Raw genomic sequence first — 20938 nt, 5'->3', positions numbered from 1 at the left:
CTACCTGTAAATGCCATTCACTTGCTGCAAGTAATCCAAAATACAGCAGCAAGAATCCTTGACTGGCACATGGCTTAGAGACCATATCACATACCAGTGCTCTAGACCCTTCATTGGCTTCCAATGGCACAAAGAATTCAATATAAGGTCCTAACCTTAATTCACATTCTAGTACATAAGGATTCTTCAATATGGCTTAATGCATCTATTTGACTTTACAAACCTAGCAGATAACTAAGATATTCTGCAAAAATCCTGTTGGAAATCCCTGCACCAAAACTTGCCAGGCTAGACATTACTTGTGAGAGAGCTTTTTCAGCCATAAGCCCAATTCTATGGAACTCCATCTCTGTGACCTGTGTGACACTTTCTGCATTATAAGTTTCAAAAAAGCTCATAAGACATTTCTCTTCAGAAAGGCTTTCAACTTAACCTAGTTATTTTCTAATACGTAGGGCTTACCTTTGTGGTTTTATTGTACACTTATTTTTGTTGTTTTTATACTTTTTGTAACATTTTGTTTACTATGTTTGCTTGTTTTTTTATGAATGTTTTATTACCATGTAAGGTGCCTTCAGCGAAAAATGTAGCATGCAGGTTAAAAATATCATTAAATAAATAAATATTCTGTGATTGGCCAGAATAGGATTGAGGTAGTCATCAAAGCTCTATTTCATATATTTGCATAGTGTTCAGTTTGTGTTGAGGTATAAGGTACATCTCCGTATATGAAGGATCTTCATTGTCTTCCAATTTCTGCTCTTGTTAAGTTTTAAGGTTGTAACTCTTGAACATAAATCAATATATTCCAAAGCTTTTTGTCTGAAAGATGAGATAAGCTGATATACTCCATCTTGTGCTTGATGTTTCTCATCGCAAAGACTGTTATTGACCCCGTCCATCAGTACATCTTGTTTGCAGGAAACAAGACGAAAAGTCTTTTTTATCGCTGCTTTTGAGTTGTGGAACTCTTTACCTCTTAAACTCCTCATGGAACAAACACTTTTTGGAAACAATTGACAGCAGTGTTATTAGTACAGGTGTATTCTGACCAATCTTAAGGCATTTGAAAGTGATGAGTCTGCAGTGGTTTAAAGTGTCATGTTTTTAGTTTATATTGTTTTATTCAGTGTTTTTATGTGATCCATGATGAACATTATGGAAATTGTGGAATATAGTATGAAATAAATAAATATATACTATTTCCCAAGTGCTCAGGCCCATGTGGTGAGGGTAGGATGAATCGCTACGTTGTGTGCCGCAACCTGGAGGGACAGGTAATCTCAGACATGCAGTGTGACGCCACCACCAAACCACTGGTCATCTACCCTTGCGGAGACCAGAACTGCCCTGCCCATTGGGTGGAACAGGAATGGGATCAGGTAAGACCGACCTGAGAAAGGGGCAGTCACATTACATACACTGGGTGGGGGGAAAGTGGGAGACTCTATTCCATTCTACAAGTCACAGTAAAACCACAAAGATTTTTGGAAGAACCCTTTGAAAATCAAGAGAGGGTAGCTGTAAGTAAGTGACTGCAACAAAGCTTGGTCGGTGCATTAATGGGCAAGGATAGGGGCAAGAAAGGTTAGGTTGAGGGAGGGATGGGAGCAGGGTGCACAAAGAGAGAAAAAGGATGCAAGGAGAATGGGGAGATTGTGTGAGGATGAGTATAGAAAATGGACATGGAGTAGGGTACATGAAAGAGGGAGGAATGGGGCTGAAAGAAAGTTGGCTGACACTAGAGGGCACTATTGTCACTGGGTAGTGCAAGGACATTCTGCCTGTTAACTCCTCCCTCATGCTCTCCTGTTGCTCCTTTCTTATACAGAGCTGCTACCCTGTTCACTTTGACTCTCTTCTGCTTTCTTAACTCCTGTTATCAAGCATAATTGAATCTTAGCTTTGCTTTCCTCATTGTGCATGATACTTTGTAATTAGACTCAAAATGAAACAGAAGTAGAGAGCAGCCCTGATGGCTTAGAGGTGAGTAGCAGTTTGGTCTGAGATTTTTATGATCCGATAGAATGGAATGGTTTGGGGAGGGGGGATGGGGGAGGGAGATGAGAGGATAGAGGGAAGGTGGCAATACAGGTGTGGCCTGTGGTAGTTAGTGCCTGTCTTAATCAGAGTAACCTGCTTTCCTCTTTCCTCCCCCTCTCGTGCCTGCAGTGCAATGCTAGCTGTGGGCGAGGGGAGAAGTCCCGGAAGGTCCTGTGTGCAGGCCTGGAGAATGGAGGGTACCGGGAGTATCCTGAAGCACGCTGCGACCTCTCCCGCAAACCAGACGTGCAGGTTGCCTGCTTCAGGAGACCATGCTCCACGTGGTTCACCACATCCTGGTCTCAGGTATTTTAACCACTTTCTGCATTGCTTTGGCAACCCATGTACAAAACTCTCATGCCAACAAAGTTTCCTGAACCTGAATCTATTGGGCAGAGGGATGGGAGGACAGACGGGGCCTACAGTGGTTAGAACCAGAGCCGGAGAAACCGGAGTGGATGCTGCATGAAAGGGAGTCCCAAAAGCAAAGTGACGTAACTTTGATTTCTCCTCCCTTGTCACATGGCTTCTGGGGGTCGAGGTGGGTATCTGGGTACTGGGTGGGGGGAGGAACTGAAGCTCCTATTGGGGCCTGCATTAGCCTGGCTTGGCTAATGCAGAAACTTAACTGCACATCACTTTTGTGTTACTGGTGTGTGCTAACCTATGCTGATCAACTCCTGTAAATTTCATTCTGCAGTAGTGTTAACATGGACATAATGTGCCCTAACATGTATTAACACAAATTTGCAGGGGCGTGTGTTAAATCATTTGTTAGCTCTACACGGTTTAGCACGTAGACCCCCTTTGAGTAAAAAGTCCCTTCTGTTGTCAATGGCGAATTCTATTACTCTTTAATCTTAGAGGATGCACCTTTTTATTTGTAGCTGCTTTAATAGAAAAATCTCTTGCTAGATCCTTTCAGGGTACACTGATTGATTAGAAATGTATTTCTTGGGAGAATGCCAAAAATAGTTTATCAAGCTACACAAATGCATTATACAATGAAAAAGACGATATCCTCATTCCTTGCTTCTCCTCCCTTCTTCAAAGGGATGGTTCTATCATTAGGTAGGGTGAGGCAGCCACTTCAGACAGCAAAGTTTTGGGATGGCAAAAAGTATTCCCTCCCAAACCCTCCTGCCATGTTTGCCTCACCCTGCATCCAAACTCTAGACACTATGCATGGTTTTAGTATCATGCCGGGGGGGTTCCTACCTCCCACAGACAAAACCGTGATTGCATGGAACTGATGACATACCCTACGAGAACAAAACCTCTTACTGTGAGAAAAACAATGTACACCTGAATAAATACTTATTTCTCACTGTATAATGGACTTATGAAACAGCTTCACTGTGAAAATCCTGCAACCATCATACAGCACCCGGTTCCCGTATTCGCAGCGGGTAACCTTAAAAAGCTGAAGCTGCTTCAACGTGCTAGATCTTTAATCATTGGCTGCTTAGGATCTTACCTCAGAAGACTGTACTTTGAATGTCCTTTTCTTGTAAAATCTGTCATTTAAAAACACATCATTTTTAATTGTTTGTGGGGAGGGGGAGAGGAGGATGGGTACAAGGCTGGGGCACCCAGTATCCTTGCTCAGAGAGAGTGCGTCACACACAGACCCCCCCCCCCCCCATCATTTACCCATCTCCCACTTCCCCAGGGGACAAACATTTAGGAAGGATGCGATTCAGGTGCTAGAGTTCCTAGGAGTGTGAAGGGTTGCCAACTCCCTAGAAATAATATCACTGATGCTCCTCGGGGAACCCCTTCCCCAGCATTTCAAATCTCCAAAAGGGTTAGACATCAAGGGGTACCCCCCGCGCCTCGTTATTTCTCTGATTTGACCTGCACCGCACCTTGAGTAGGGAGGATGCCATCTCTTTCCTCACCTCAGAAAGCAGATTGCTTTGATCTGTCCTTGCCTCCCCCACCCCCTATTTAATACATATCAACATGCCCCCAGCTTTGGGTGCTGCTGTCTGACTTTGTGCACTCATCCCCAGATTGTTATTAACTAATACACCCCCCAGGTATTTTTCCTGTTAAGTGTTAACAAATACTGCCCTATGCAAGTGTATTGCCTATTCTGGTGCCCCAAGAGCACCATCCTGTTTTTTTTCAGCTCCGGGTCGCAGCCCAGGACTGTCCCCATACCTTTGCCTGTCTCCATCCTTGCACCCATTCTGGCCCTGCTCGGAGGTTGGGGGGTGGGGGGTTGCGTGTGTCTGGGTGGGAAGTGCAGCATTCAACTACCTATTCAAGGTTCCACGTGGCTCCCAGGAAGTTTGAGTCATGTGGTACCTTTACTCCCATGATGTTTTCATGATGATCACAAAGAAGCACAGGAGTACAGGCATCCCACAAAGTGACAAGAGTCTACAGGAGGGCCAGGGGCAGTGAGGCAGGGAACATGAGCAATAGGGACTGAAAAGGTAGGGGTGGAAGTGGACAGCAGTGATCAGTGGTATAAGATTGGGCAATGGAGACTGAATCAGGAGGGGGCAGCTGGGAGCAACTAATGGGGACTAGGAGTATGAGAGTGGGCAAATGAGGACTGGGGAAGGGCTGGGAGTGGGTGAAGGGAGTGAGCAGTGTTGGGTGAAAATGTTTCCTTCCACTAGGTCCTAAGAAAAACGAGTTTTAAAAACACTGCGCTACACTTATCCACATTTATTTACTTAAAAATTATATACCACCTATCTGTATTCTAAGTGGTTTAAATCTCATTGGCTGGTTATCTGCCTATTTGCTTGAAGCATGAAAGTCTTCCTGTAAAATGAGCGAGTCTTGCTATGTATTTACAACAGTTTGATGGCATTTTCCAAAATAACAAGATTGATGTGTATTCTTTCCTCTTGATCACTGATAAAATATGAATTTAACAGAGGTCCTGGCACAAACCCCCCTGGAACCCTACTTCCTCTTCAGAATAGATTTCATTGAGGCTGGCCTAGTGGCTCTGAGCACTGCCATGCTGAGAGACCTGGGTTCAATTCCTGGCTTATGTTTCCACCCCCCCCCTGGTGGAATGCGACTGGAGTCACTGCATGGGCAACATTCACAACCCCTGGGCAGAGGAGAAGTCAGTTACCATATAATGGTGATATCTAGTGGCTGGGTTTAGAGTTCTGGAAGGAGACTTGGTGTGGGGCCCTGGCTCCTAGCTGAGAAATGCTGCTGCAGTGACTGCAATAAAGCAAATTGGGATGGGCCCTTAAAATAAGGGAATATATCTCCGGGTTTTTCCAAATAAAGCTCATGGCACCAGATCCCACTCCTGCATCTGACTGAGCCGGAACCCAAATAAGCAGGAGATTGAAAAGTAGAAAAGAACGCACATCATTAATTGTGACACTGTGGCCCTCCTTCAGCCAGATTCATACACACTTGCAAACATTATTCTTAAACTTCCATCTATCTTAATCAGAAAATCAGCCTTCCGTGCAGTACCACAGCACCAGCTCCTCCCCTCACATGTTATAACACAAGAACAACAAACTTATTTACACCCTAGAACAGCCGCCGGCACGTTTTTATGCCACTATATTTTAGGCTCTATTAGTGGTGCAGCAGGAAAGGATCCTGTAGCAAGGACCTGCTCTCCAGGTGATGCATTGTCCTTTCGCACCGAGGATATCTCCCCAAGGCCTACTGCCCAGGAGGGAAGGGTTAGGTCGGCCGTCATAGTTGGTGATTCGATTATTAGGAATGTAGATAGCTGGGTGGCTGGTGGGCGTGAGGATCGCCTGGTAACATGCCTACCTGGTGCGAAGGTGGCGGACCTCACGCGTCACCTAGATAGGATTTTAGATAGTGCTGGGGAGGAGCCGGCTGTCGTGGTACATGTGGGCACCAACGACATAGGAAAATGTGGGAGGGAGGTTCTGGAAGCCAAATTTAGGCTCTTAGGTAGAAAGCTTAAATCCAGAACCTCCAGGGTAGCATTCTCTGAAATGCTTCCTGTTCCACGTGCAGGTCACCAGAGGCAGGCAGAGCTCCGGAGTCTCAATGTGTGGATGAGACGATGGTGCAAGGAAGAGGGATTCAGTTTTGTTAGGAACTGGGGAACCTTTTGGAGAAGGGGGAGTCTCTTCCGAAGAGATGGGCTCCACCTTAACCAGGGTGGACCCAGACTGCTGGCGCTAACCTTTAAAAAGGAGATAGAGCAGCTTTAAACTAGAACAAAGGGGAAAGCCGACAGTCGCTCAGCAGCGCATGGTTCGGAGAGAGGTATCTTTAAAGGATACTAATGATGCATTAGAATTAGGGCATCCCGACAGTGAGGTTCCAATAATAAGAAAAGTAGTCCAAGTGCCTGTAACTAAAAACTCACCTGAGCTAAAAAATTCTAACTTATCCGTATCAATTAAAAAGCAGAATGAAAATACAAACAAAAAACAAACTTTGAAATGTTTGTATGCTAATGCCAGAAGTCTAAGAAGTATGATGGGAGAATTAGAATGTATTGCAGTGAATGATGACATAGACTTAATTGGCATCTCAGACACATGGTGGAAGGAGAACAACTAATGGGACAGTGCTATACCAGGGTACAAATTATATCGCAATGACAGAGGCGGTATGGCGCTTTATGTCCGGGATGGCATAGAGTCCAACAGGATAAACATCCTACATGAGGCTAAATGCACAATTGAATCTTTATGGGTAGAAATCCCATGTGTGTCGGGGAAGACTATAGTGATAGGAGTATACTATCATCCACCTGGTCAAGATGGTGAGACTGACAGTGAAATGCTAAGAGAAATTAGGGAAGCTAACCAAATTGGTAGTGCGGTAATAATGGGAGACTTCAATTACCCCAATATTGACTGGGTAAATGTATCATCGGGACACGCTAGAGAGATAAAGTTCCTGGAGGGAATAAATGATAGCTTTATGAAGCAATTGGTTCAGGAACCGACAAGAGAGGGAGCAATTTTAGATCTAATTCTCAGTGGAGCACAGGATTTGGTGAGAGAGGTAATGGTGGTGGGGCCGCTTGGCAATAGTGATCATAATATGATCAAATTTGAATTAATGACTGGAAGGGGTACAGTAAGCAAATCCATGGCTCTCGTGCTAAACTTTCAACAGGGAAACTTTGATAAAATGAGAAAAATAGTTAGAAAAAACCTGAAAGGAGCAGCTACAAAAGTAAAAAGTGTGCAAGAGGCGTGGTTCAGATGTATTCCACACATTAAGAAAGGTGGAAAGAAAGCAAAATGATTACCCGCATGGTTAAAAGGGAAGGTGAAAGAAGCTATTTTAGCCAAAAGATCTTCATTCAAAAATTGGAAGAAGGATCCAACAGAAGAAAATAGGATAATGCATAAATGTTGGCAAGTTAAATGTAACACATTGATAAGACAGGCTAAGAGAGAATTTGAAAAGAAGTTGGCCATAGAGGCAAAAACTCACAGTAAAAACTTTTTTTAAAATATATCCAAAGCAGAAAGCCTGTGAGGGAGTCAATTGGACAGTTAGATGATCAAGGAGTTAAAGGAGCACTTAGAGAAGATAAGGCCATCGTGGAAAGATTAAATGATTTCTTTGCTTCGGTGTTTACTGAAGAGGATGTTGGGGAGGTACCCGTACTGGAGAAGGTTTTCATGGGTAATGATTCAGATGGACTGAACCAAATCACGGTGAACCTAGAAGATGTTCTAGACCTGATTGACAAACTGAAGAGTAGTAAATCACCTGGACCGGATGGTATGCACCCCAGAGTTCTGAAGGAACTAAAAAATGAAATTTCAGACCTATTAGTAAAAATTTGTAACCTATCATTAAAATCATCCATTGTACCTGAAGACTGGAGAATAGCTAATGTAACCCCAATATTTAAAAAGGGCTCCAGAGGCGATCCAGGAAACTACAGACTGGTTAGCCTGACTTCAGTGCCAGGAAAAATAGTGGAAAGTGTTCTAAACATCAAATCACAGAACATATAGAAAGACATGGTTTAATGGAACAAAGTCAGCATGGCTTTACCCAAGGCAAGTCTTGCATCACAAATCTGCTTCACTTTTTTGAAGGAGTTAATAAACATTTTTCTTCTACCCTCCTAAGAATTACCTCCCCTTACCCGCCCATATTCCAATCACCTTTTCTCTTCTACTCTCCTTATTAGTTTATCACGTAACACCTGATAAACCACCTATCCCAAGTTGAACAGTTGTCATAATGTTTATCTATTCTAATCTATAGTAAAGCTAAATAATGTTTATCTATGCTTATCTATTCTAAATTATTGTAAAGCCTGTTGCTACATTACGTTACAATGTGAACCGGGGTGATGTTTTTAACGTGCCCCGGTATATAAAATATTCTTAAATAAATAAATAAATAAATGTGGATAAAGGTGAACCGGTAGATGTAGTGTACTTGGATTTTCAGAAGGCGTTTGACAAAGTTCCTCATGAGAGGCTTCTAGGAAAAGTAAAAAGTCATGGGATAGGTGGCGATGTCCTTTCGTGGATTACAAACTGGCTAAAAGACAGGAAACAGAGAGTAGGATTAAATGGACAATTTTCTCAGTGGAAGGGAGTGGGCAGTGGAGTGCCTCAGGGATCTGTATTGGGACCCTTACTTTTCAATATATTTATAAATGATCTGGAAAGAAATACGACGAGAATCAAATTTGCAGATGTTACAAAATTATTCAGAGTAGTTAAATCACAAGCAGATTGTGATAAATTGCAGAAAGACCTTGTGAGACTGGAAAATTGGGCATCAAAATGGTAGATGAAATTTAATGTGGATAAGTGCAAGGTGATGCATATAGGGAAAAAATAACCCATGCTATAGTTACACAATGTTAGGTTCCATATTAGGTGTTACAACCCAAGAAAGAGATCTAGGCGTCATAGTGGATAACACATTGAAATTGTCGGTTCAGTGTGCTGTGGCAGTCAAAAAAACAAACAGAATGTTGGGAATTATTAGAAAGGGAATGGTAAATAAAACGGAAAATGTCTTAATGCCTCTGTATCGCTCCATGGTGAGACCGCACCTTGAATACTGTGTACAATTCTGGTCGCCGAATCTCAAAAAAGATATAATTGCAATGGAGAAGGTACAGAGAAGGGCTACCAAAATGATAAGGGGAATGGAACAGCTCCCCTATGAGGAAAGACTAAAGAGGTTAGGATTTTTCAGCTTGGAGAAGAGATGGCTGAGGGGGGATACGATAGATGTGTTTAAAATCATGAGAGGTCTAGAATGGGTAGATGTGAATCGGTTATTTACTCTTTCGGATAATAGAAAGACTAGGGGGCACTCCATGAAGTTAGCGTGTGGCACATTTAAAACTAATCGGAGAAAGTTCTTTTTCACTCAACGCACAATTAAACTCTGGAATTTGTTGCCAGAAGATGTGGTTAGTGCAGTTAGTATAGATGTGTTTAAAAAGGATTGGATAAGTTCTTTGAGGAGAAGTCCATTACCTGCTATTAACTGAATTGACTTAGAAAATAGCCACTGCTATTACTAGCAATGGTAACATGGAATAGACTTAGTTTTTGGGTACTTGCCAGGTTCTTATGACCTGGATTGGCCACTGTTAGAAACAGGATGCTGGGCTTGATGGACCCTTGGTCTGACCCAGTATGGCATGTTCTTATGAATTAATGCTCTGTTAGACACAAGTGTCTGAGTGTAGATTCATAAAAAATGTTTGACCTTCATTGGGCCTACTTCATCAAAAGATGAATCATGATGAGCAGAAATTGAGAAGATTCACTGGCACGAAAACATGCTGTCAGCTGTTCTAGGGTGTATGACATGTGGCGCAAGAACTGAAGGGAAGAGGGGTGGGGGTAAAATGTTCAGGAATCAAAACTCATTGTAAATGATGAAAAGTCACAGAATTGCAGCCCGTTACGATCATGTGGATTGTGCAAGCATTTTAAATCTTTACTGGCATAAAAACATGTCGGCAGCAATTCTAATGATAAGAGACATTTTATAGTTTAGCTGCTTCTTGGCCATAAGGTGAGATTGTAAGGAGCCAGTTCAATATTATTTCCCCTTTTGGTCAAGGAGCCCTGGTGTGCTCACCAACTCCTTTGCTGGGAAGGAAGGGCATCAGAAGTGAAAGCTGAGGCATGGACTGTCTTTTCTCTTTTCTCTTGATCTTGGCAGTGCAGTAAGACCTGTGGAGCCGGCCAACAGGTGCGAGATGTGAAGTGTTACCAAGGGGAACAGTTGGGACAAGGGTGTGACCTTACATCCAAACCTGAGGCCAGGCAGAGTTGCCAAGTGGCAGTGTGTCCCACCGACGCACCAGGTAAAGGAACTTTTCACTCGTTGACCTCGCAGCAGGGGGGGGGACGGACTATTTAACCAAATCTCTAAGGAAATGGTTGCTATAGTTCAGTGTGTTCTTCTGCTTGACCAGCCCAAGGCAAACTTCTGCCTAGGCTTATCCCTCCTTGCACTCATGGAGGAGCCAGTGTGATGGGAGGATTCCTGGCCTTTTCAGCCTCTTTCCTTTCTCCTCCTCTGTCACATTCATGATCTTCTTAACCAGGGAAGTGACTATCACTATTCTCCTTACCTGGCTAGCAAGATGCTGTGCACATAGTGTATTGTAACTTCCCTGAGATGTGAAGGCTACTTCATGGCTACTACAGCTGACCCAAGGGATGAAAAAACATACACTTTTGCTTAAATGTAAGCTTCCTGCATTGATGTGTCCAATGATTATAAGGCCTTTGGGCTGGCCCAGATCTGAAGGTAGTTTGTTTTTTTTTAATGTTTGGGATAGTAAGTTTCTCTTCATTTGGATGGACTGGAATAAGACTATCTACCTCTTGGGATCCTGCCAGATACTTGTGACTTGGATTGGCCACTGTTGGAAACAGGATACTGATTCAGTATGGAAAGTCTTATGTTCTAACAGTCTGCTCAGTGTTATTCTTCCAATGAGCGGGCCTGCTGTTAAGTGAAAAAGAAATTCTTATTGTGTATTTACAGATGAAAACTGTGAGGACAAAGTGACAGCTAACTGTGCCCTGGTGCTGAAGGTGAAGCTTTGTTCCCACTGGTACTACAGGAAGGCTTGCTGCAAGGCCTGCAGGGCCCCATCGCCATCGCCATGACTACCGTGGGGCACACTGTTCAGTGCAGACCAGAGGGGTAGGATGCCCCTCGGTAGCTAAAGACTGGAAAGTAGCTTGTTTCTTTATTGTTTACAGACAGACAGAAAACAACATCGATTAATGACTATTGCTTTCGTTTGGTTTGGAGGGGTTTTTGTGTGTTCTGTTTTTATTTTCATCAAATTCTGTTTCATGTCACACCATGCTGGGAAGGATTTCTGCCGCGTATCTGTATTTTCTGCGCCTTGTCAGGCAATGGGAGTGGATGCGCAGACTGGAGGTTTTTGCTCCACTTCCTCCTTGGCGCAGTAGTGCCTGCCCGGCCTCCTTTGCCCCTGCTGCTCACTCCTCAAGCTGCTACAGCCTTAATCTGACAGTTTACTGGTGCTAGATCCTGGCATGTAAGGGTGCTGGGAGCTGATCAAGGCTTCTAGTTGAGGAAGACTGCAGCTTCCACCGTGAGGATATCCATGACAATGATTGCCATGATGGCTTCAGCTACAGTACAACTGAGAAAAAACAAATGTGTGTTTTTGTTATACTATTGCATTTAGTAATAAAATATGAGAGAATCTGACTTGATGTGTTCTCTGTGTGCATACATGGTGTAAGAGAAGATGACCCGAGGGAAAAAAATGTGAAAATGACAATACATGGAAACATTGGAGATTATGACAAACTGTAAACGTGGAGCTGTGATAGCCCAGGACTCTCACCCATACAGTTAAAGTTTGATTTGAAAAGCTGCCAGCTTCCCCTGACGCAGCCATTGTGCGAAATATGGCCGCGTGGGGTTTCTTTTCACTTTCAATAATTGTATGTTGCCCCAAGGTGTAGTTCCTGCTGGCTTAAAATCAATAAAAGTGTGGTTTCATGTATTGAATGGTTGCACTGTAATGCCACACATTCCTCTGTTTCTTAACATAGGAGATTATGACAGATGAAGACCTACTGACACCTCCAGTGTTCCCAGCTGGCCACAACCAACTTGAAAATATCAACCCATTTGATTTCTGGGCAAAATAAGAGCATATCAGGTGAGATTTAAACTCACAACCTCAGCATAACCCAGGACAATGACTGTTGTATAAATATCGTACACTGTTTGTACCATTGGAGCTTAAAACTAATACTGCAGGCCAATGGGACAACAGCCTAGTGGTTAAAGCAGTGGACTATAAACCAGGGAAGTCAGGGATCAAATTCAGCTTCTTCCACTGATGCTATTTTGGACCTAAGGCAAATTACTTTACCCTCAGGTACAAACTGAGGGGATTATTTGCTAAAAGTTTTCTCCCATTTTGTGTCTATGGGAAAAACGTTCAGTAAATACAGCCCTTAGTTTATAAGCCTTCTGGAGCAGGAGAATATTTACAGAACTTGATTGTAATTCACTTTGAGATTTGGAAAAGCAAAGTAAAAAAAAAAATATAAAATCCAACAATATTTCTTTTTAAGTGGAGGCAGGTTTATCAGTCCATTAAGCAGCATTAATTAATCTAAAACATCAAGAATGAAGACGACTCTGGGAGCAGAGCCTGCAGCTCGAGTCCATACAGAGGCCTACTCACCCAACCAGAACAGCACGTGTACCATGCAGTGTTCCTCAAGGTGACCTGCGATGGATCTTTGCAACCCCCTGCCAGGCGCAAACAGCTCAGATAGGGTTAGCAGAGAAGCTGTGCTTTTCAGGTTTCCATGCACAGGAGGTGAGCCTTTTTTAATGGAAAGAAGGCTCTAGATCGAGGGCTCAGGTGATGAGGGTGAAAGGGGGTAGATTCAGAAGTAATCTTAGGAAATATTTCTTTACAGAGAGGGTGGTGGATGCATGGAACGGCCTCCCTGTGGAGGTGGTAGAGACAAAAACAGTATCTGATTTCAAGAAAGCATGGGATAAATACAGGGGATCTCTAAGGAAGTGACGAGAATTATAATGCTAAATTAATTGGGCAGATGCGCAGACCGGAGGGGCCATACAGTCTTTTTCTGCCTTCATGTTTCTATGAGGAGAGCCACAGTGGAATAGCACCATAGAAGGGCAAGGTAGGGGAAGAGAAATGAAGGGTGGGGAGAGGCAGGTTTAAGGAAGGAGGAAGAGGATGGGTAGAGAAAAGAGATGGGGGAGAGGTAAGACAGGGCAGCAAAGGGAGTGAGGGGATGAGAGGAGGGGAGGATAAAAGGGGAGCTAGAAAAAACAGCAGGGGAGTGCGAGAAGAATATTTTAGGAACAAATTGTGAATATGGCCACCAACCAGAATGGGTGTCAGCACTCTGAGGCACCAAAAGCTTTGTTGTGAGAAACCCTGTACTATACTACCATGCCATGGAGTAGAAAACCTCATTGGGGCAGATTTTAAAATATATGCCCGTGGCCTACATTTGTGCGTGCTACTTGGCGCGTACAAATGTACGCCTGATTTTATAACATGCGCACACAGCCGCTCGCATGATATAAAATCAGGGGTCGGCGTGCGCAAGGGGGTGCACCTTGCGCACGCCGAGCCCTCGGGGAGACCAGCTGGCTTTCCCCGTTCCCTCCGAGGCCACTCTGAAATCGGAGCGGCCTCGGAGGGAACTTTCCTTCCCCTACTTGTCCTGCCCCCCGAGCCCGAAACCCCCCCCCCCTCCCCCGTACCTTTATTTCACAAATTACGCCTGCCGACTGCCTGCGCACGATCCCCCAGCCCGGCGGCCTTGCAGAGGCCTCTGGCCCCACCCCTGCCCCACCCATTTTTTTCAAGCCCTGGGACCTACATGTATCCCGGGGCTTTATGCGCGCCGCCGGGCCTTTTGAAAATAGGCCCGGCGCACGTAACCCCCCTACGCGCGTAAATCCTTGAAAATCTGCCCCTCCTTGTGGGTACACACTTTCAAGACATGGGATGCAGTGTCCCCTCCTAAGTGGGCAGTACATTGCTATGGCATATGGTGCTGCATCATAACAAGATCAACACACTGATGAGGGGATGTGCTGCCCAACATCACATTATAAAGCTGATGCACTTGCCTCTGGCATGCTCGGAGTGGAGGAATGGCCTAGTGCTTAGAGCAGAGGGCTGGCAAACTACGGTTCAAATCCCACAGCTGTACCTTGTGAGCTTGGGCAAGTCACGTCAGCCTCAGATTATGAGCCCTCTGGGGACAGGAAAATGCCTACAGTACCTGAATGTAATCTGCTTTGAAGTGGCTGAAAGGTGGAATATAAAATAAATACATTAGTTAAGAACCATGTGAGAAGCACTGTTACACGGTGCAAGTAACAGTGTCGAGGCCCACACCTGGAAGAACAGAGAAACTGAAAGTTAACAGAGTCCCATGTATTATTCACCCTGCAGCTTCCATTGCTCAGGGATAACGAGGTGAGCAGAGTAGCGGGGTCATGAAAGCAATGAATATAGAGCAAAAAAACAGAAGGGAAGGGCACATGGGAGGAAACATCTCCAAAGATTTGTTGTTGCCTTTTATTCTCTTATCAGAGAGCATCCTCCTAGATCTGATCTGGGAAGGAACTTGTGGTAGCCACGGTCAGGGAGCTCCAGCATAGGAGTGGATCAAGTGCTCAGTGTTTGTGCACTAAGGAAATAACTGAGATTACAGCAGAGCACAAGGCTGCTACCCAGCAGTCCCTCTAGGCCTCACAGCTTGAAATGCAGGAGGAGTATCTTAGCAGTTAGCACCGTGGGCTGAAAGCCAGGGTGTAAATCACACACCCGCACCGCTGCTCCTTGTGACTTTGGGCAAGTCACTTCACCTTCCATTGGCTCAGGTACAAATGAAGACCTGGATTTATCCTTTTGCTATAAATTTCACATGAATAGCAGCCACGATAAAAAAGGAGGCATGGTTAGGTTAATTTTCAAGAGAGCAAGAGCTGCTTTATAAGGCTCTCATGCAAATAAACTTTTTCCCTGTACGTACCAGGATCAGTCCAGGACACCTGGGTTGTGACTCCGCACCAGTAGATGGAGACAGACTAAAACTTGTGGGCGGAGCCATATATGCCCCTGTGCCAGTCACAGCCCCTCAGTCTTACTCTGTCTCCAGTAGATGGTGCAGGTGCGGTCACAGCTCCTTCCTGCCCTGGTTCTGGTTTTCCGTCAGGGTCGGTTCATTTCTTTTCTGGATTTTAGGCCAGTTAGTGGTTTTAATTGGGATTTTTGATTTTGCTAGATTGTCACTGAGGTCCCACCCGCCCTGCCTCCCAGGGGGGTTGTGAGGTCCTGAGGGGACTACCCCCCCCTGGTTGAGGCCGCTGCTAGGGTCGAGGACCCGGCTTTTCCAGTAGCAGCGGCAGGGGTGACACCGGGGAGCCCGGTTCACTCATCCCTGCTGGACTAGGGCTCCAAGGCCGTGGACAGTGACAAGCGTTGTTTGTAAAAAAAAAAAAAAAAAAAGGGGTTTTACTTTTGTTTTCGGCTCTCTTGCTTCGGCTCTCTGCTGCTTTGCGTCACCGCTCCGTGTGGCTCCGGGGGGGGGGTGCCGCTGGCAGGGGGGAGGCCGGGGGGGCCGGTTTAGATTAAATTTATTTTTCTCCCGTTGCGCTCTTCGCCGCGGTTCGCCGGCATGCCTCGTGGCTCGGCCTGTAGGGCCTGCGTCTCGGCGCGCGCGCGGTTTTCCCGCACCAGCCGGTGTGCGACATGCATCCCGGGCGGAGAGGGGTCGTCCGGGGCGCCTCGGGGGGCTCGATCCCCGCAGCGCACGATCGCCGGCGTGCGGGGGGGGGCTCGGCAGAGCGGCCCCAAGACTTTTTGCAGCTGGTTCGGGTGCATAGCTCACCGCCTGGTTAAGGATGTTGTAGGTTTAAAGCTCTTAGGAGGCAGACAGGTTGTTAATTAAGTTTTCAAAAAAAAAAAAAAAAGGTTTTGGTTTTTTCTTCATCTTTGCTGCTGCCAGTTGGAGCTCCCAGGAGGTTGCCAGGCCCCGAGAGGGCCATCCCTCCTCGTTGAGCTCACTGCTGGAGCTCGGGGTCGAGGATCCCACCTGACATAGCCCAGTCGGGGTGATACCGGGGAGCCTGGATCTCTCACCCCAGACGGCCCGCCTTTCAGGACCCAGCGGGGGACAGCGCCGGTGAGCGTTTCCGTGTAAAAAAAAAAAAAAAAAAAAGTTTAAATTCGCAAACGGAACTTTTTCTCTCGGCCGCGGCTCCCCGACCTCATTGTTTGTTTGTTTGTTTTTTCGCCGCTCTCCCGTCGCGTCGCGCGGTTCGCGCGGTTTTTTTCTTCGTTTCTTAGTTAGGCAAGGCAGGCATGCCACGTGGCGCGGCCTGCACAGCCTGCGGCCCCGTCTGCACGCACCTCTCCCGGGATGGGCTGTGCTCGGCCTGCATCCCGGGGGGGGGAGGGATCGTCGTGAACTCTCCGGGAGCTCGTGCTTCGGCAGACCTCAATCGCGATCGCGGTGGGAGCTCGCTCCGTGGGGGTCTCTGCCGGGGCTGAGGGTAGTGCGGGCGCCGCCGCCATTTTGTCCCCGGCTCCCGCGGTGTCTAGTGCGGGCGCCGCCGCCATTTGTCCCCGGCTCCCGCGGTGTCCGGTCCCGATGGGGAGGGATCTAGAGATTTCCCCCCTCCCTCTCACCACAACGGCCTGTCACCAGCCCAGTCCCTCCCGCGGGGCAGGTGAGGGGGCATGATACTTGCGGGGCAGGTGAGGGAGCATGATACTGCTTCGGACTCGGCGGGATCAGCTACTTCTTTTCATCAGAATTTATTTTGGCCATGCACAGGGCTTTTAAGGCCCGCAAGACTCTGCAGAAGCGCCCGCATCCACAGGACCACCGGGGGAGACACCCTCGGACCCCCGCGGGCGGAGGCCCTATCGAGCCCCCCCTAGGGCAAATCGCTCGCTGCGTGCCGCTCCACCCAGGGAGGACAGGGTGACGTCTGACTCCTCGGAGGACTCGGAAGATCAGGAGCCCCCGCCAGAGGGGGACGACCTGTCCGCGCAGGAGAAGGCGCGACAGGGCCAAACGTCAGACGGCGATGACCCGAGGGTACTTCGTCTCTTCCGCGCCCCAAGTCTTAGCGATGAAAGGGGGTCGGCCCATCTCCCGCTGCAGCCTCAGCACGCCGTTCCCAACGTCGGGGCGCGGTTGATGTCATTTTACAAGAGATGGGCCGGTGTAACGTTGGGCCAGTGGGTCCTCACTGTGATAAGACTCGGCTACGCGTTAGATGTTGCTCCCACTCCAGCGGACAAGTTCCTGGTCTCGCCTTGCAAAGCTCCCGAGAAGAAGGCGGCGGTGCTCGACACCATCCGACGCTTAGAAGGCTTGGCAAAGCTCCCGAGAAGAAGGCGGCAGTGCTCGACACCATCCGACGCTTAGAAGGCTTGGGAGCTATTTCCCCAGTCCCGGTCAGACAACACGGCAAGGGCCGTCACTCCATCTACTTCATCGTCCCGAAGAAAGACGGCACGTCCAGACCGATTCTGGATCTCATAGGGGTAAACCGATGCCTTCGCATTCCTCACTTCAAAAGGCATTCATCCGTTGTTCCAACGCTTCCTCAGGTTCTGCATCCTAGGGCGGCATTACCAGTTCCGAGCGCTCCCATTCGGGCTCGCGACGGCCCCACGTACATTCACGAAGGTGAGGGTCGTGGTGGCGGCGCTGCTGCGCCGAGAAGGTCTCCTGGTCCATCCTTACCTGGACGATTGGTTGATTCGGGCGAAGTGATTCGGGCGAAGTCCGAGAATCAGTGTCGGATGGCGGTAGCCAGGGTCCTCCACCTTCTGCAGTCCCTAGGATGGGTGGTCAACTACAGCCACCTTCTGCAGTCCCTAGGATGGGTGGTCAACTACAGCCAAGAGTCATCTGACACCCACGCAGACCTTGGAATATCTGGGAGCTCTTTTCGACACGAAGCGGGGCAAGGTGTTCCTGTCGCACGAACGGGTGTGCACACTGCACGCTCAAGTACGACGCTTATTTTCTCTCCGCCAACCGCGGGTCTGCGACTACCTTAGGGTCCTAGGGTCTATGGCTTCAACGCTGGCGCTGGTTCCCTGGGCATTGGCTCATCTGCGACCATTACAGTCATCCTTACTATCCCGCTGGAAGCTGGTCTCGGAGGGATTCCATCTACCGCTTCCGCTCACGGGACACGCGAGGTCCAGCCTGCTCTGGTAGCTGGATCCCAAGCATCTGTCGTCTGGGGTCTCTCTTCGGGTGCCCAACTGGACAGTGGTGACCACGGATGCCAGCCTCTCCGGTTGGGGAGCGGTCGGCCTGGGGAGCTCGGTCCAAGGCCTATGGTCCGTGTCGCAAGCCCAGTGGTCTATCAATCGCCTAGAGACCAGAGCGGTCCGTCTGGCCCTGCAAGCCTTCCTGCCGTGGCGCGGGGGAAGGCAGTTCAAGTGTTGTCGGACAATGCGACCACCGTGGCATACATCGACCGCCAGGGCGGGGCAAGGAGCCCCCAGGTGGCGGAGGACGCTCAGCGCTTGTTGGCCTGGTCGGAGCTACATCTCCGCAGCATGGCAGCGTCTCCCATTGCGGGAGTTGACAACGTGCAGGCGGATTTTCTCAGCCGTCATCGTTGGGATCCCGGAGTTTGGGAGTTGGGGGACGAAGCATTTCTGCTCATTTGCAAAATGTGGGGGGTGCCCCACATGGATCTGTTGGCCACGTGGCGCAACGCGAAGGCCCCACGATTTTACAGTCGACGTCGAACGGGGGGCGGAAGGCGTCGATGCGTTGGTGCTTCCCTGGACGACGGAGGTGCTGCTCTACGTGTTTCCCCCGTGGCCGATGATCGGCAAGATTCTACGGCGCATAGAATTGCACCCGGCCACGGTAATCTTGGTGGCACCGGAGTGGCCGCGCCGGCCGTGGTTCGCAGACCTCGCCCTGCTGGCGGTAACGGCGCCCCTTCGGCTCCAAGGAATGGCGGGCCTGCTCCATCAGGACCTCGTCTGTTTAGAGGATGAGGATCATTTCTGTCTCGGGGCATGGCTTTGAGAGGAGTCGGCTGAAGAGGACAGGTTACTCAGCTGTGGTGGTAGCCACGCTGCTGCGTTCCAGGAAGCAGTCGACGTCTCTGGCGTATGTCCGTGTCTGGGTGGTCATTGAGGAATGGTGCGTGCAGCGTGGGTGGACCCCACTCCGGATTCCGTCTCCGACATTCTGGCGTTCCTCCAGGCTGGTCTGGCCAAAGGTCTGGCATGCAGTTCCCTTCGGGTCCAAGTGGCGGCGCTTGGTTGTTTGCGGGGTAAGGTCCCCCCCGGACATTTCTCGCTTCCTCCGGGGTGCCAAGCACCTTCGCCCTCGTTTGCGTCTCCCTTGTCCAGCTTGGAACCTCAACTGGGTTCTCTCCTTCCTATGCGCGGCGCCTTTTTGAGCCCTTGAAACGCGCGACTCTTAAGGATCTCACTCTAAAGATGGCGTTCTTGGTAGCGATCGCCTCGGCACGGCGGGTTTCCGAGTTGCAGGCCCTGTCCTGTAGGGAACCCTTTGTTTTGCACATTTCCGATTCCGGAGTTTCTTTGCGCACAGTTCCTTCCTTTCTACCGAAAGTGGTGTCGTCTTTTCACGTGAATCAATCGGTGGAGCTGCCCGCTTTTGCGGGCGGGGAGTCCTCTGTTCCAGAAGCGAGGGAATTGCGGACGCTTGACGTATGGAGGTCCCTCCTCCGATATCTGGAGATCACTAATCCTTTTCGGGTCACAGATCTTCTGTTCGTCCTGTTCTCTGGTCCTAAGAAAGGGGCCGCAGCGTCTCGCACAACGATCGCCCGGTGGCTCAAGGAGGCCATCGGTTCGGCGTCCTTGGTGCGGGGAAAACCGCTTCCCGTGGGCCTGAGGGCTCACTCGACTCGTGCGCAAGCGGCGTCTTGGGCGGAGGCTTCGCAGGTGTCGCCTCCGGAGATTTGCAGGGCGGCTGCCTGGAAGTCGTTGCATACCTTTATCAGGCATTACCGGCTGGATGTCTGGGCTGCCGATTCCGGGGGGTTTGGAGAGGGTACTCCGAGCGGGACTCTCTGCTTCCCACCCTCGGTAATTTAGCTCTGGTACATCCCAGGTGTCCTGGACTGATCCTGGTACGTACAGGGAAAGGAAAATTAGTTTCTTACCTGATAATTTTCGTTCCTGTAGTACCAAGGATCAGTCCAGGATCCCGCCCGCAGTGCTGCGCTGAAGTAATGGAGAGTCCGCTCTGTGTTTTGATTTGCTCTGTTCCGCTTGTTAGCTCTCTCGGTTGGAGAGTCCGTTTCCAGAAGGGGTGTTTTCTCCGTTCTATTAGCGGTTTCTAGCTAGTTTTGTTTACTTCTCTGGTTGTGTTCTACTTTGACATTACGTATGACTGAGGGGCTGTGACTGGCACAGGGGCATATATGGCTCCGCCCACAAGTTTTAGTCTGTCTCCATCTACTGGTGCGGAGTCACAACCCAGGTGTCCTGGACTGATCCTTGGTACTACAGGAACGAAAATTATCAGGTAAGAAACTAATTTTCCTTTATGCCACTGTAGGAGGGGCAACCAGTAACTCGGGGTGAGGTTTTGGCGGTGGCCTAGGTTTTGGGGGGCAGTTTTACCTGCACAGTCAGAGGTGCGAACAGCACAGTAGACATCAGCGCAGATTTGATGTGATTTGGAGTGAGGAAAGGCTATCAAGCTAGGTCGAGAGTATATTGTAGAAATCTCCTCTTTGTGTATCTTTCCTCACTCCAAATAGCATTTGTTCATCTTTGGACTTATTACTGTCTTCCCTTTCTTATCTGTAATACATGTATAGCATGAACATAGCACAAACACTTCAACGTGAACTTAGGTCAGGGCAGTAT

At 48.2% G+C, this 20938-nt stretch overlaps 1 protein-coding gene across 5 annotated transcripts in view; it reads left to right on the top strand.

Moving 5' to 3' along the window:
• The window catches only part of LOC115100149 (ADAMTS-like protein 2), a 61382-nt gene extending 49644 nt beyond the window's left edge, over positions 1-11738 (top strand). For 3 of the 5 annotated variants that reach the window (XM_029618419.1, XM_029618420.1, XM_029618422.1), the window contains 4 exons: positions 1212-1382; positions 2173-2349; positions 10198-10342; positions 11032-11738. In XM_029618419.1, the coding sequence (XP_029474279.1) occupies positions 1212-1382; positions 2173-2349; positions 10198-10342; positions 11032-11156 (618 nt within the window). In that variant the 3' untranslated portion in view covers positions 11157-11738. Of the gene's footprint in view, positions 1-1211; positions 1987-2172; positions 2350-10197; positions 10343-11031 lie in introns of those variants that run through there. The other 2 variants (XM_029618421.1, XR_003858975.1) reach the window with 2 other exon arrangements.
• Positions 11739-20938: the final 9200 nt, after the last annotated feature.

This window comes from Rhinatrema bivittatum, chromosome 10 (genome assembly GCF_901001135.1).
Source record: "Rhinatrema bivittatum chromosome 10, aRhiBiv1.1, whole genome shotgun sequence".
In the NCBI taxonomy this organism is placed as follows: Eukaryota; Metazoa; Chordata; class Amphibia; order Gymnophiona; family Rhinatrematidae; genus Rhinatrema; species Rhinatrema bivittatum.
Note: the sequence above shows the minus strand (reverse complement) of the source record. Positions and strands in the feature narration are given on the sequence as shown.